Raw genomic sequence first — 13753 nt, 5'->3', positions numbered from 1 at the left:
GCAACTTAATCCATTTGGTCTAGGCCATTTCAAGGGAAACCCGATTTTCGCCTTTGGTCCCCTTACTCGTACTCCATCTCCTTTACAATAACATTGAGCATCTCCTATTGTCAATGCCATGGCGTTTTCCTTCTCTCATTTTCCCAAACCAAGTCAAGATGGTCGACCTTACGGGATGAAGAAGTGTAAGAGAAGTCTTCATATCAAGCATTTCAGCCCTCGTTTGCAACCTGACCGCTGCATCAAGACTTCCTTCCCACCAATTGGACTGAGCGCCTTGCACTGCCACTCCGCTAGCTTCACGTCAGGCAACGTTCCCTGTCAGACGTCCGGATCTCCCGTGGATCGCCAAGGTAACCCACAGCAACCTCATGGTCTTAGACATCTGGCGAGGCAGGCCATAGCCTGCTTATCGTAAGATCAACAATTTATCGTCATCTCCGCTGGTAAGACTTCTCCTTCACGCCGCGGTCTACTCCCGAGGGTTCTCCCCCTGAGTCCACCAAAATCGAGGCAATGTATAAAGAGTCACATTTGGGGAGCTCCAACACTTTGGGGCCGAGACACTACTCGAGGCTCTGCGAGTTGGTACCAAACTGAGTTGTCAGAGCCGGAGTTTGGCAACAACACCATTCGAGGAAGTATTCGCTACAGATCCGTCAACAAGACTGCCGACATCAGACTGTGGGCTGTGGAGTTTATAATTTCGAAATTGGTTCCAAATGCGGAAGTCACTTGTAATGGGATATAAACTCCCGCATCAGTCAGCATGTCATCTATGGCTGACTTGGATACGCCTGAAGGTCATTATTGCTGAAAATGAAAAAGCTAAAGTGAGGCAGCCATCTGCAACCACGCAGCCACAAGCAGAAGCAACAGCATGTCCTGCCTGACAACAATACGAACGCATCGACAATTGGCCGTGTCGTACGAAAGTCGTGCTGAGAGCTCAGTAAACGTCCATTCGACGAATGCAATATGTGGTATGACAGCCCTGCATCACTCATCACCTGCCTAGCCCTCAGGATGACCACACCACGTCAATCGTACTTGGCCATAAGTCCACCCTGAGCACCATTCTTCTCAATCAATTCCTCAAACCCTTCAATCCGACTAACCATAGCATAAGGCTTGACCCCTTTCTCCTTCTCAACCGTCTTCCTGAAACACCCACTCCACCCAGGCCTAGGATACTCCCTGACCACATTCTCAATGGTTTCTGGATGCACCAAATCCGCGCCCGCCCCGATATTATCTAACAACGTCCCCAGATGAATCAACCTCGTGATCAAGGTAATATTCCCTTTGTCCTGAATGTCCTGATGCCGGATGATCGCCTCGGTCACACTCTCAGCTTGTTCCCGCGGCGCAGCGCCGTCGCTGCCACCAGTAACCGCAGGATCCTGAAGAAGCTGCAAAGCATGGAACGCTCCCCAGAACTCGAAACTCAAGCGCGTACTCGTCAAGAACTCGGCGCTCGTCCCAATGTCATGCAACATGGCCGTCAGGAACCAGGTCTCCTCCAGCTGCGAGCCCGGTAGGACCTCGAATTCGGGAAACATCTGCCGCGCAATCGCGCAGCCGTAGCTGTACACGCGCAGGCTGTGGCGGTATGTGTCTGCGTCCATTTTTGACTTTGCGTACGCTGCGACGCGCGTTGCCAATGCTGTGCGTGGTGGGTGAAGTGATGATATGTCCACTGGCTGAGGTTTATGTCCTGCGGGCTTGACCTTAGACTGGTCAGCAGGTAGGGCTGTAAACCCGTAGATCTTAGTGGTGTCGGCCATTGCTGTATGTGCTTCCGCTGCGTAGTGCTTGATGTTACCAACTCAGATCTGGACTGGAAGATAACCTCAATGCTGGGCGCCTCTGAAAGAAATTCTTGTCTGTGGTTTCGAGTATATGTCTTGACGTCTTCTCGAGAGGCTATGTAGTAAACTCTAGGTCCGTTCTGGGAGTTACAGTATGCTCAGGACAATGAAGAATACTTCTCACCGTCGATAATGTCGTTCTTAGGGGAAATTAAGTATTCGCCTGAAAGTGACATTGCTACGACACCTTATATAGTTACTCATAGACACTGCGATTCATTCATCATTGCATCATCCACAGCCAAACATTCTACATGTAATAAAATGTCATTCTCAAGGCTGAACCGGCAATGGGCGGGCGACATGTTACTAACCCTACGTTATTGGCCAGGCATGTTTCGACTTACCTTACAAAACTCACCAGCACATGACGGCAACGCCCTACATCTGATTTAACATTCAAGCACATGTACAGATTTTGGATTGATGGTTTCCCTTACCTCAATCCCGAATCACCGCTTGCGCCTGCAGTTTACTCAGCACCCTACTCTTCTTAAAACCATGACTTAGGTACTATGCACCTTATGTCGGCATTTGCGGAGTTGCAGATTCTACGTAGCGCTTCCCGGAACATGACATCTGACTTTGTAGTGGTTGGACAGAAGTACTTCCGCATACGGACAACTTCCTCCTCAGATCAAGGTATGTTCAAGATGCCCAGGACCTTCAGCATCTCTTGCAGAGTCCCAAATCCGTGCAACGACGATACTTGCACTTCGGGATGTGTCCTATCTTCCACTCCAAACCACTGCCTGATTCGCGTTACTGATCGATCAACCTCAATGCTGGATCGTGCATGACGACTTCAAGCCGTCGCACAACATCTCGACAAAGCCCCAATGGTACCACACGATCGAGCTCAGTCCAAGGCCTCAAGATCGATCGGTCCTTGTTCCTTCCAGCTGACCTTCCAAATATCACTGTTCCCCTTTTCGGTCTTCATCTTTTTGGCCTTAGGCCCGCTCTGCTCGTTCGCTTGCAATAGCGCTTCACTGTCCACAGCAAAAGCTCTGACCAGTTCTTTCATTCTCTTGCCCTCTACAAATGCGTTCGTCAACATGGGAACCTCTGCAACTCTTTGCGCGAGCTCCATACACTCAACCAACCACGCCCTGGAGACGAAATGGCCTGCAAACCACAAAACACTGTTGTAGGCCAGAATGCATTCAGGAATGTAGTGATTGCGAATCACTCTCAGTTGGTACTCGTCTGAGTTGTCTTGGGGTTGAGACAAGAAATCGTTATCGAGCAGTGGTGCAATAGCCGTGCGTACATCGTCAAGCGCCTTCTTCAGGTCTCGTTTGTAGGTGCGCAGGAGTGACGGATTCGAACGATTCCTGCTTTTGTATCAGTAAATACCCCTTGTCGCCATGGGTGTGCACTTACGCTTCGAGATTGTCAGCCGTCTCCTGGAAGATGTCCAGGGTATCTATAGCTGTCGCGAGTTGTTCCAGCTGCCGCCAGATCAGAGACTTAAAAGCCAGAGTCTCGCGGTCAGTGCCTGATCGGGTCAACGGATGATCCGCTAAGGGATCTCTTCGTTTGCGGCTTGGGCTCATGGGTTGAACTCGATCTTCATCCATATCTTCATCCTCGTCGCCACCATTTTCGATTGGTGGGTCTCCATCGGCAAAATTGAGGTTCATCCCGACTGCGGCAAGCGATATCTCTGATAAACTCACGCGGTCGAGGAGTTGTCGGAGGGCCACAAAGTCACCCTTGAAAAGAAAGATCTTGTACAGCGACGACACACACCAGGCAGCACCTCCCCAACTCTCGGCATCGACATATCGACACCATTCCACGCTTCGAACGGCATTCTCCACAGCCTCGGACACGTTGCCAGTCATCAACTGTGGTTTCACTCTCCGAACGGCGAATTTAGCTGTCCCTCCTGGAGTTGTGATCCTCGGTGGTGTTGGGAGATCCTTATTTCGGAGCTTCTGAAGGTCATCAATGTTGGCCAGAGAGAATACGCCCATGATGATTTCAGGAAGGTTCAAGTCCTCCTTCTTCATCAGTTTGACTATCGTGTCACGTTCTTTAGACTCCTTGACCTTGATCAGGATTGAGCCTAAGACGTGCTGAGCACGCTTATCGGACAATCTTGATGCGTAGAGAGGTATCAGTTGAAACCTGCCAATGCTTTGCAAGAAGTTTATGTAGCTGACAATGTTGTTCTCCATTTCGTACTCGTTTTCCGCGTACACCGAGTCCAGGAAACCCAAAGCTTGAAGGATCAATTGAAGATGGACAACCATGCGTGCCGAGTCATGATCTTGTGCGTTGAGTTGTGATATCTCGTTGCTTTCAGCTGTGCTTGGGTTCATCATCTCGTAGCCTTGTCCTGTGGCGTGTGCCACATGAGCAGCAGCCCGGCCCATACTGAGAAAGAAAGCATCGAAGTCTCTGGATACCATGGCCAACTCGATCATTTTGTGGGGAAGATGCGACTCGATCTTGTTTGCCTGGGCCGACTGCACTTTCGCCACGTACTGTCGGATGTGGTCGTGGGCATCTGAGTCCGGTCTGTAGGCAATAGCAGAGGGCTCAACTAACTTCTTCTGGTAAGCCTGAATGTAGTGCTGATATCTCTCGATCAAGAGCGCGTTGAAGAGCGCAAACAAGTGATCGTCAACAACCTCACTCGCCTGTCTGGAAGCCTCACCGTCACCACACAGTATTCCGTAGACAGCCTTCTGATATCGATCAGCAATGGCAGTGTTGTGCGCGAGAGCTTTACATCGGTCAACCCATTCCTGATTCGTGGCCAAATTGAGTATTCGCAGCCAAGGTGATTCTGCCATTTCGCTCGCTTTTGGTCCGCAGCACCGTAGCGCTTCGTACCTCCAGACCTCTTTTCGTTCGGCCCACCATGATTGTATTTCTGCAGCTGTTCGACCTCGCCGCAACATCTCCCAGCAAGTCTGCCAGACGGCCTGCTCGTGGAACTCATCTTGATCTTGAAGCACGGCCGACTCTCGAGTCCGCGAGTCTGGATCTAATTGAGCGACGAGTGACTTGTTGTCGGAAGGGCGAGCGTGTGTACGTTTGATACCAGGGGCCGACGGATCCAGAGGCTTTGACCATACCCGAGTCCGCTTCTGTTGCTTGATTGCCGCCTGCGTATAGATCGGACCAGCGCTCCAGACTCCATCTCCTCTTTCCGATTTCTCTGTCAGGGTGTGAAGAAGGTCTTCGATGGGCTCGGATGTTTCAGCAGCTCTGTCCTGCAACCAACTCAATATACATTCGTACTCTTGGGCTACCGCGTCTGAGTCGAGGAAAGATGCCCATAGCTCAGTGTTGCCAGAATATCGATGCAAGTCCCCTAATCTCGACTCCTGCGCTATTTGTGCATTGTTGACAGTCTCGGGTGACTTGCAAGCCAGCAGATTTCGAGCCAGAATCCAGAGGTCATTTTCCAGCTGTATCTTGTCAAGTTGTCCATCAAAATCGTCCACCGCAGTCTTCCGTTGTCGAGCGTGAGCAATGGTACTGAATCGTTCGAGTAGTACTAGTGCATCCTCCCAAAGGGATTGATCGGTAGTCTCCCGGTTGATGTTGAATTTGTCCAACTGCTTCGCGAACTCCTCCGCCTGTCTGCTCACCCGGTCGGCGGTATCTTGTAGCGGTCGGAGGATGTCTTGCGCTGAATATTGGTAGGGAGATTGAAGTCCTGCAGTACTAATCAACATTTTGGACCTTTGACAATCAAGATTGTATGGTGGACAAAGAGTGTGAGAATGACGGAAGCAATATAACGGTAGTGGTGGAAATGTCGCACCTTCCTCTGCAGATTCTTCATCGTAGTCCTCCGCCATGTCCTGGTCATCTTCACCGTTTTCCTCAGCCGGGTAAGAGCTCCTGTGTCGGGAAATACTTTCGGACTGATGCATTGAAGTCAGCGAATTCACATCAGGCAGTTTAGCCAGGAGCAACTTACTTCTGTTGCTCTGCCATGCACCGAAGATCTGGTTATAGGCGCCATGTTGCAGGTATGAGGGCAGGGACAATGCCACAAACAGATCCAGAGCCTGCCCTTACTTTTCGATCAACGGCATTGACAGCATTGCTAGTCCTCCATACGCGCCGCCGACACGCGCAGTTCAAAAGTGAAGCTAAACCCGATCTGGTTCTTGGGATTTTTTTCCCATTCCCTCAAAAACTTCTGGCACGCGAGTCTTGACCTCTTCTTTTTTTCTTTTTTCTCTACAATGTCTTACAGGTGGTCATTAGAGTCTCGGAACGAACTTATTTCAATATCAGTGTTTGTTCAGATCCTACGCGGTCTCTTAGCGTGCTCACGACCGCCTCAGAGTAGATATGCATTCGCTGTTCAGCTGGCCAGACCTCACCAGAAGGATGATGGTTCAGGTAGAAAAAATCGATATGCAACAGACCCCTTTTCTCGATATGATGATACATATGTACAGACAGCACCCTCGAGACGTCGACGGACCTCATATACAGACACGGAAAGCGCTCGTCGCAGATCCGAGCAATACACCTTGCTGGTTATTATTTTCCTCCACGCTGTTCAATCTTCAACCTCAACAACTTCGGTTTGGGGCATGAAGTGGTGGTGGCGTCGTCGCCTTTGCCCTTGTAGAATGCATTGCAGCACTCATATAGCGCGTCTACCGCCGACTGACATTTGTCTTCCTTGTAATTGTTCTTTTGCAAGCAATCTTCGCCGGGCGCTTTAGTGACAGTCCAGGCAGTGAACGTAACAGCAAGACTCACCTTGAATGGCGCACTGTGCGGAACTCGAAGTCAACATCGTTCAGCGTCATTAAGTCGCAACGATCACTTACAGCTCGAGGATGGCAGGGAGGATCAGTTTTCAAATCATCCTCTAGTTTGCCCTACGTGAAGTTAGACCTTTTCCAAATGCGAGTCGTGTTCCCGAGGTTGACTGACCATGATGGACGTAAAGCGCAGTGACTGGACTTTACTATCGTACGGTATGTTAGGAACGTGACGGCAGCTAAGTCAGGTACCTGGTAGTCATGTCGAGGTCGAGGAGCGAGCGAGCAAGACAAGAAGGTTGCTGAGGGCCATCGCCTTCAACGTGTGACGTATTTGCGATATCCACGAGATCTTGCGAATACCTGGTATATTTAATCACCTCACGACCATACCGATGCGCTTTCTTCCAGCTTACACGCTACTCGGCTCTACGATTATCAGAAAGCAACGACAGTGCTGGGCAGGAATCTAGACCTTGCAAACTCTGCATGCAGCATCAGCATCAAGAAAGAACACGGAAGGGAGCCCTTTCATTGTCATTGCAGTTTCATTGAATTAGAATCTAACGCTCGAGAGTTGGAAAGCTTGAGAACACGCCATGCCTGCTTGACCCGAGCTATGATCCTGGTCATAGTCCTCTGACTTATCCATCATATCACTGTGCTTCGCTTTGAACAGAAGAATGCTGTTGTGGCCAAACAAAACCAATCAATGGTCCAGTAGAAGAAGCTCACAACATGCAACACACCCCATGGCCACGATATGAATGACGCGGCATATTTCGTCTTGGGAACGAGAAGACTCGTTTAGACTTCCTCCTCTAATGGAGCCTCCTCCTCACCGTACTCCTCTTCGCCCTCAGAGATGCTTGCATCCTGGTACTGTTGGTATTCTGAAACAAGATCGTTCATGTTGGACTCGGCCTCGGTGAACTCCATCTCGTCCATACCCTCGCCAGTGTACCAATGCAAGAAAGCCTTTCGTCGGAACATGGCGCTGAACTGGTCACCAACACGCTTGAACAGCTCCTGAATAGAGGTCGAGTTTCCGACGAAGGTCGAAGACATCTTCAGACCACGTGGGGGAATCGAGCAGAGAGCGGTTTGAACGTTGTTGGGGATCCACTCAACGAAGTAGCTGTTGTTCTTGTTCTGGACGTTGCGCATCTGATCCTCAACCTCCTTCATGCTGACCTTGCCACGGAATATAGCTGAGCATGTCAGATAGCGACCATTTCGGAAGTCTGAAGCAGCCATCATATTCTTAGGGTCGAACATCTGCTGTGTAAGTTCCGGGACGGTGACGGCACGGAAGGAGTAGGCACCACGGCTGGTCAGGGGAGCGAAGCCGACCATGAAAAAGTGCAGACGAGGGAAGGGAACCATGTTAACGGCGAGCTTTCGTAGGTCAGAGTTGAGTTGACCGGGGAAGCGCAGGCAGGTGGTGACACCGGACATGACTGCGGAGACCAGGTGGTTCAAGTCGCCATACGAAGGGTTGGCCAGCTTGAGAGTACGCATGCAGATGTCGTAGAGAGCCTGAGATGATTAGCGACGATGAAAATCACGTCGACGTACGACGTACCTCATTGTCAATGCAGAAGGTCTCGTCAGAGTTCTCGACCAACTGGTGGACTGAGAGAGTGGCGTTGTATGGCTCCACGACGGTATCTGAGACCTTGGGAGATGGGACGACGGAGAAGGTAGCCATCATTCGGTCGGGGAATTCTTCTCGGATCTTGGAGATCAACAATGTACCCATACCAGCACCAGTACCGCCACCAAGAGAGTGTGTGATCTGGAAACCCTGCAGGCAGTCGCAGCTTTCGGCTTCGCGTCGAACGACATCGAGAACTTGGTCGACAAGCTCGGCACCTTCAGTGTAGTGACCCTTGGCCCAGTTGTTTCCTAGCCTTATGTTACTGCTTGTTCTTTCTGATGAGATGTGTGTTCTTACCAGCACCGCTCTGGCCGAAGACAAAGTTATCGGGTCGGAAGAGTTGACCAAAAGGACCAGCTCGGACTGCATCCATGGTACCTGGTTCAAGATCGACGAGGACAGCACGGGGAACATATTTGTTGCCGGATGCCTGGAAGCAGTATTAGCGGGGGGACTCTTCGCAAGACGTTGCAGTGGATATATACCTCATTGAAGTAGACGTTCATACGCTCGAGCTGGAGATCGGACGTGCCATTGTAGCTGCGCAAGTCAGGATGATGTTCAGTCGAAGATCTCAAGTATACGTACACTCCTGATCCATCAAGACCGTGTTCGCCGGAGATGATTTGCCTATGGTCGAGTCAGAGGAGAGGAGACCGTCGCGTTGAGGATTTGCGCACCAGAAGGCAGCACCAATTTGGTTGCCCTGGGGTCATTGTTAGCGGACAACTCAAGTCAGGAAGGATGATAATACGTACACATTGGCCAGTCTGCAAGTGAACCTATATTGAACATCATATGTCAGTCGTTGATCCTGTCAAGGCACAAAAATGCATGGTGGGGTCGAAGCAGGAGAGCCGTCCCAGGGGTAAACAGGGAAAACGACGCGTAGCGCAGTCTGAGCCAGCTACTTACGATTTCACGCATGTTGTCGGTCAATCAAGAATAGTTCAAAGGATTTCGGAGAGGATGTGGGATGGAGTGACAATCAAGAAGAACCACTTCAAAAAAAGAGGTCGTGAGGGAGTGGTGAGAGAGGTGTCTGTCGGGTTGATGTTGTGGGAGAGGAACTGCCTCCAAATGCAAGTCGGTCAATTGACAAAACAACCTTGGCGGTGAGAGAAAGGCGCTAAAATCGCGGGGACGCGCTTTTGACAACAAATTTATTCACACCCTAGAGTAACATACAACTACTGCTAATGCTGAATTACCGCCTTTTGTTTACCCGTTGCACTCCCTGTCATTACTCGTGAAGCCTTACGATCTACACATCATTGGAAGGATATTCCGTTTTCGAGATGGGCAGTGTCTCTTCCTTCAGCGACCTCATGCTCACGAAACGCGACAGGATGGCTGCAGATCCGGCCTTGTCATTGGTTCCAGATGCGCGAGCGCCGCCAAAAGGTTGTTGTCCAACAACAGCTCCTGATCAATATTAGCAGACGACGTCAAGATGGGAACGAAGTGACACGTACCAGTGCTCTTGCAGTTAATGTAGTAATTGCCAGCAGCATTTCTCAAAGCCTCCTCCGCGTATCTGATCGCTGCACGATCTTGAGCAAAAACAGCGCCGGTAAGGCCATAATCCGAAGTGCTGTCCACGACCTTGCAGATCTGTTCAAATGCATCCGGCTTTGAGTCGTCATAGACATGGACTGTCAGAATGGGTCCAAAGAATTCCTGGCTGAAGTATTTGTGAGTCGGGTCTTTCGCAAGGTAAATGGTGGGGTGAATAAAGTATCCTTTGCTGTCATCGTATTTACCACCAGTGAGCAGTTCGAGAGTCGAGTCGTCTTTCGCCGCGTCAATGGCACCAGAGAGCTTCTTGAAGCTAGCCTCGTGGATGACTGGACCAATGAAGTTTCCAAACTCCTCAGGAGGTCCAACCTTCAAGTTTTCCGTCTCAGAGACCAATTTCGTCTTGAAGTCCGACCATATCGAGGAAGGCACGTACACCCTCGACGTTGCGCTGCATTTCTGGCCCTGGTACTCAAATGCTCCTCGAACCGTCTGTATGGCCGCGTTGTCGATGTCTGCGCTCTTATGGATCAGGTGGAAGTTCTTGCCTCCAGTCTCGCCCACTATCCTAGGATATCCCTTGTATCTGCCCTCTGCAATTCCTTGGCCGATCTGACCGTACAGCTTGCGGAAGACCGCGGTAGAGCCTGTATAGTGAAGTGCGGCGAACTGTTTATGAGACAGAATAGCCTTGGTCACCTCTTCCGCGTCGCCGGGAACGAACTGGACCACACCCGCAGGAAGACCAGCTTCCAGCAGGATTTGATAGACCAGATAGTTCGACGCGATTGCTGACGGACTGGGCTTCCACAAAACCACATTGCCCATCAAAGCAGGAGCACCAGCAAGGTTGCCGCCAATGGCAGTGAAGTTGAAAGGTGAAATAGCGTAGACAAATCCTTCCAGAGGCCTGTATTCGAGTCTGTTCCATACACCGGGCGAGTTATAGGGTGGCTGTTGTGCATACAGCTCTTCAGCATATCTGACATTGAACCTCAAGAAGTCGATCAATTCGGCCGCTGCGTCAATCTCTGCTTGCCATGCATTCTTGCCTTGTCCTAGCATTGTTGTAGCCATGACCTCGTATCTGTATTTTGTGCTGATCAAATCGGCGGCCTTGAGGAAGACAGCAGCTCGGTCAGCGAAAGGAAGAGCTTCCCATGCAGGCTTTGCAGCAAGGGCTTCCTCAATAGCTTTGTTGACATCCTCCGTGGAGGCATTTGAGTACTTTGCAATGGTTGTCGCGTGAGAGGAGGGGACGTTCTGCGTAAGGACGGTGGACGTCTTGATGGGCTTGCCGGTAACCACGATCGGAATGTCCAGTGGTGCTTTCTGCTTCAACGTTTCCAGAGCAGCTGCCAGTTCTTCTCTGTCAGGTGAGCCTTTCGCATAGTGTTTGTTTGGCTCGTTGGAGATGTTTGGTAGTTTGAAGGCTGCCAGCGTGGACATTGCAGTTGGTGAGGCATGGAACCTGCGTACATGCTGGGCAGAGGAAGAGACAGAACGTTGCGAAAAGGACAACAGAGTCCTGCAAGAGCCTGCCATCTTGACCCAGTGTTTGAAGGAACGACGACAACCTGCGATTTGGAGATGCAACTTTCCTTCATAAAAAGCACCCCGCGTCCATCTCTTTAAAAGCGAGCACGCGCAAGCCCGGGTATTGTCGGTTTATGGCGGACCCTTACCTAAAGTCTGTTTGTATGGAGAAGCCCGCTCAGCACGCTCGAGCTTTTGATAGGCGTCGCTTAGCGCTTGTCAGTGGGCGTCGTGGATGGGCGCCCTGAGCTTGTACTCGGATATGGACGGCAGCAATGGGTCCATTATCCATCAAACAAAGGAGCGACGCCAGCCTTGTCGAAGATCAAAATTTCATAAACTTTCATGAGCTGGACTGCAGAGGAAACCCAGTTAGGGGTCAATGAGAGGTGACTCGAGAAACTCCCCCCAGCAATCCCTGCTTACAACCTTTCCCAAGCGCCCATTATCGCACGGCAAATGGACATCCACCTGTCCTTTCCTTCTTCAGTTTCTCCTTCGTGATCTCCATCTCCTTCGCACCCTTACCAGAAAATACAGATGGTCCAACGTTTTCAATCTCAAACCCCTCAGGATACGTGTCCTCATCACCAGGTCGAGGAATCCCCAGCAGGGCCCCAATCGCGGCTCCAGGACCATATCTGTTCCACAGCGTTGGTTTCACATACACCGGCGCGGTATCCCACTTGAGAATGTATCGTCTCCCATTCTTGTCCGGCTCTTTGGTCTGGTAAGGGTTCGTCTGGAACCAGAGCCTAGGAAGAGCCAAGTAACGCAAGTAAAATCTCCTCACCTCCATGAACCCGTCGAAAAAGGCTGAGTACGAAGCTGGCGCACGGTCAAACATGATTGCCTCTCTCAATCTGTCATCCAGAGGCGCACTCATGACCTTCGTGAGGACACCCTTCATGAAGTCTGGATATCCAGCCAGAAGAAGCTTGCGCGTCTCAACCGCAGTATCGAAATTCTTCCTGTCAGGAACCATATATTTTCTTTCGTACTCCTTAGCCCAAGCGTCCAGCTCATGGTAGAATTGCAAGCCGTCTTTCCAACCTGTAGAACACGACGGCAGAACCTCAAAGGAGATCTGCATGCCATTTCCCATAGCCTTGTGGACGACACCCATTGCGCACATCTCGAGTTCTGTCACCTGTCTCCATTCATATCGGTTGATCCACTCGACCGGCTGGTTCATGAACAGTGACAGCGTATACAACATGTCATCGTTGCTGATTTTGCCCTGCTTAATGTAGTGGCCGTGTAGGTAGTTCAAGCGGGCATATGCTGCACGGCATCTGTCACTGTCGGGCTCGGCCGAGTACATGTCGGCCAGAAGCACGCCTGTGTCTGCATAGCGTTTGGGCACATTTTTGGTTGCCGCCAATTGGGTGGTCTTGACGAGCAATTCGCTGATAGTTGGGATACCGTACGTCCGAAAGAGAGCAAATTGCAGTCCCTTCTCGAAGAGCGCGGGGAATTCGAGGTCGCTGATGGGCTTGGTAATGTCGTGCGCCTCCTGAACGGTCATGCCTTCAAATGACGGCCGTTCAGGTGTGCCATATTTGAATCTTGCTTGTAGGGATTTGATACGGCGAAAGCGGAGAAAAGAGCATAGAAAAGGGTATGCAATGATGGCAGGAAGAAGATATCGCGACCATAGCCATGAGAAGTTTGAAAAGTGTTGAGCTGAAGTTGGCGAGAACTTTGCAAAAGCGTCCGTTGATAAATTGGACGACATGGTGGTGTCCGGATGCGCAGGGCTGCCCCTTATGGCACTGCTGTCTGGTCCTTGGTGTCAGAATTGTATATATATGCGCCTTCGCCTGTAGATGAAAAAGGGAGCAGCTTCTGGGATTCAGGATAGTACCGATGAAGGCAGAGAAGCCGGTGCGCAAAGGCTAGATAAAGTAGAAACACGATGGCTTATGTGGACGTACTCGATATATGCGGGGGCCTGAACTTACTATTGCTGGGGAGCTGAAGTAGGAGACCCCTACAGGTTAGTACACCTCCTGTAAGCAGAAGGTCACGTCCTCGCACGCTGGCACCAGCCGTTGGGTATCCACACGTCCGGAAGACATCGATGCGAGCGAACGGCACGCGAGGAATTTGTGACTGAGTCAGGCTAGTGACACCTGTACTCGTAGGGCGCCTGAAGTGGAAGCTTGACACGGGGTACGGGTGCCTTTCACGTGCCTGGCATGGCACGGCGCCGAGTGCCCTGCTTTATTAGTGTAGCTGGTGCCAGGTCTAGGCCTTGCATAATATCTGGATTGAGAATGGCTGTCTCGTGAAGAAACGTCTCCGTCGATTTCTCAATACTCAGGATGCACAGTTATTGTCATATGCTCGTCACGCACTCTCGCAGTTCGAACGTGCTAACGTTACTGGAATTGAAACATTCCCCAGATGTTGTC

The 13753-nt window shown here is 50.8% G+C and overlaps 6 protein-coding genes across 6 annotated transcripts; all 6 read right to left on the bottom strand.

The window, feature by feature from the left end:
* Positions 1-729: 729 nt before the first annotated feature.
* EDD37DRAFT_97582 (urea hydro-lyase/cyanamide hydratase) lies at positions 730-2112 on the bottom strand. The gene is made up of 2 exons (XM_062820405.1): positions 1996-2112; positions 730-1951 (listed from the first exon to the last, which is right to left on the bottom strand). Exon 2 carries the CDS (start codon positions 1785-1787, stop codon positions 1041-1043), a length of 747 nt encoding a protein of 248 aa, XP_062676145.1. The 5' UTR covers positions 1788-1951; positions 1996-2112; the 3' UTR covers positions 730-1040.
* A 212-nt stretch (positions 2113-2324) lies between these two features.
* EDD37DRAFT_619044 (107-domain-containing protein) lies at positions 2325-6075 on the bottom strand. Its single transcript, XM_062815839.1, has 4 exons — positions 5818-6075; positions 5659-5761; positions 3258-5550; positions 2325-3208 (listed from the first exon to the last, which is right to left on the bottom strand). The coding sequence occupies exons 1-4, from the start codon at positions 5860-5862 to the stop codon at positions 2731-2733; spliced, it is 2919 nt and encodes a 972-aa protein (XP_062676144.1). The 5' UTR covers positions 5863-6075; the 3' UTR covers positions 2325-2730.
* Positions 6076-6996, bottom strand: EDD37DRAFT_619041 (uncharacterized protein). The gene is made up of 4 exons (XM_062815838.1): positions 6795-6996; positions 6689-6739; positions 6618-6630; positions 6076-6562 (listed from the first exon to the last, which is right to left on the bottom strand). Exons 1-4 carry the CDS (start codon positions 6795-6797, stop codon positions 6393-6395), a joined length of 237 nt encoding a protein of 78 aa, XP_062676143.1. The 5' UTR covers positions 6798-6996; the 3' UTR covers positions 6076-6392.
* Positions 6997-7303: 307 nt separating this feature from the next.
* Positions 7304-9405, bottom strand: EDD37DRAFT_97114 (beta-tubulin). The gene is made up of 7 exons (XM_062820400.1): positions 9198-9405; positions 9041-9064; positions 8963-8988; positions 8768-8912; positions 8580-8712; positions 8208-8530; positions 7304-8161 (listed from the first exon to the last, which is right to left on the bottom strand). The coding sequence occupies exons 1-7, from the start codon at positions 9207-9209 to the stop codon at positions 7430-7432; spliced, it is 1395 nt and encodes a 464-aa protein (XP_062676142.1). The 5' UTR covers positions 9210-9405; the 3' UTR covers positions 7304-7429.
* A 141-nt stretch (positions 9406-9546) lies between these two features.
* EDD37DRAFT_559489 (mitochondrial delta-1-pyrroline-5-carboxylate dehydrogenase) lies at positions 9547-11345 on the bottom strand (the record flags this gene model as incomplete). Its single annotated transcript, XM_062813795.1, has 2 exons — positions 9547-9707; positions 9758-11345. The coding sequence occupies 2 exons, from the start codon at positions 11343-11345 to the stop codon at positions 9547-9549; spliced, it is 1749 nt and encodes a 582-aa protein (XP_062676141.1).
* An 80-nt stretch (positions 11346-11425) lies between these two features.
* On the bottom strand, positions 11426-13250 carry EDD37DRAFT_97088 (uncharacterized protein). The gene has a single exon (XM_062820399.1). It carries the CDS (start codon positions 13072-13074, stop codon positions 11782-11784), a length of 1293 nt encoding a protein of 430 aa, XP_062676140.1. The 5' UTR covers positions 13075-13250; the 3' UTR covers positions 11426-11781.
* Positions 13251-13753: the final 503 nt, after the last annotated feature.

Source organism: Exophiala viscosa, assembly GCF_022695815.1.
Source record: "Exophiala viscosa unplaced genomic scaffold EDD37scaffold_1, whole genome shotgun sequence".
Taxonomy (NCBI): domain Eukaryota; kingdom Fungi; phylum Ascomycota; class Eurotiomycetes; order Chaetothyriales; family Herpotrichiellaceae; genus Exophiala; species Exophiala viscosa.
The sequence above is the reverse complement of the archived record's forward strand: the minus strand, read 5'-3'. Positions and strand labels throughout refer to the sequence as shown.

Bases quoted from the DNA above. Each gene is read 5' to 3' on its own strand.
- EDD37DRAFT_97582 (XM_062820405.1), bottom strand. From the start codon at position 1,787: ATGGCCGACACCACTAAGATCTACGGGTTTACAGCCCTACCTGCTGAC.
- EDD37DRAFT_619044 (XM_062815839.1), bottom strand. From the start codon at position 5,862: ATGGCGCCTATAACCAGATCTTCGGTGCATGGCAGAGCAACAGAA. The intron at 5,762-5,817 runs GTAAGTTGCTCC...TCAATGCATCAG, and splicing joins TGCATGGCAGAGCAACAGAA to TCCGAAAGTATTTCCCGACA. The intron at 3,209-3,257 runs GTAAGTGCACAC...ATACAAAAGCAG, and splicing joins ACGGCTGACAATCTCGAAGC to GAATCGTTCGAATCCGTCAC.
- EDD37DRAFT_97114 (XM_062820400.1), bottom strand. The intron at 8,913-8,962 runs GTGCGCAAATCC...ACTCGACCATAG, and splicing joins CAAATTGGTGCTGCCTTCTG to GCAAATCATCTCCGGCGAAC. The intron at 8,162-8,207 runs GTACGTCGTACG...TAATCATCTCAG, and splicing joins CCTTCTGCATTGACAATGAG to GCTCTCTACGACATCTGCAT.
- EDD37DRAFT_97088 (XM_062820399.1), bottom strand. From the start codon at position 13,074: ATGTCGTCCAATTTATCAACGGACGCTTTTGCAAAGTTCTCGCCAACT.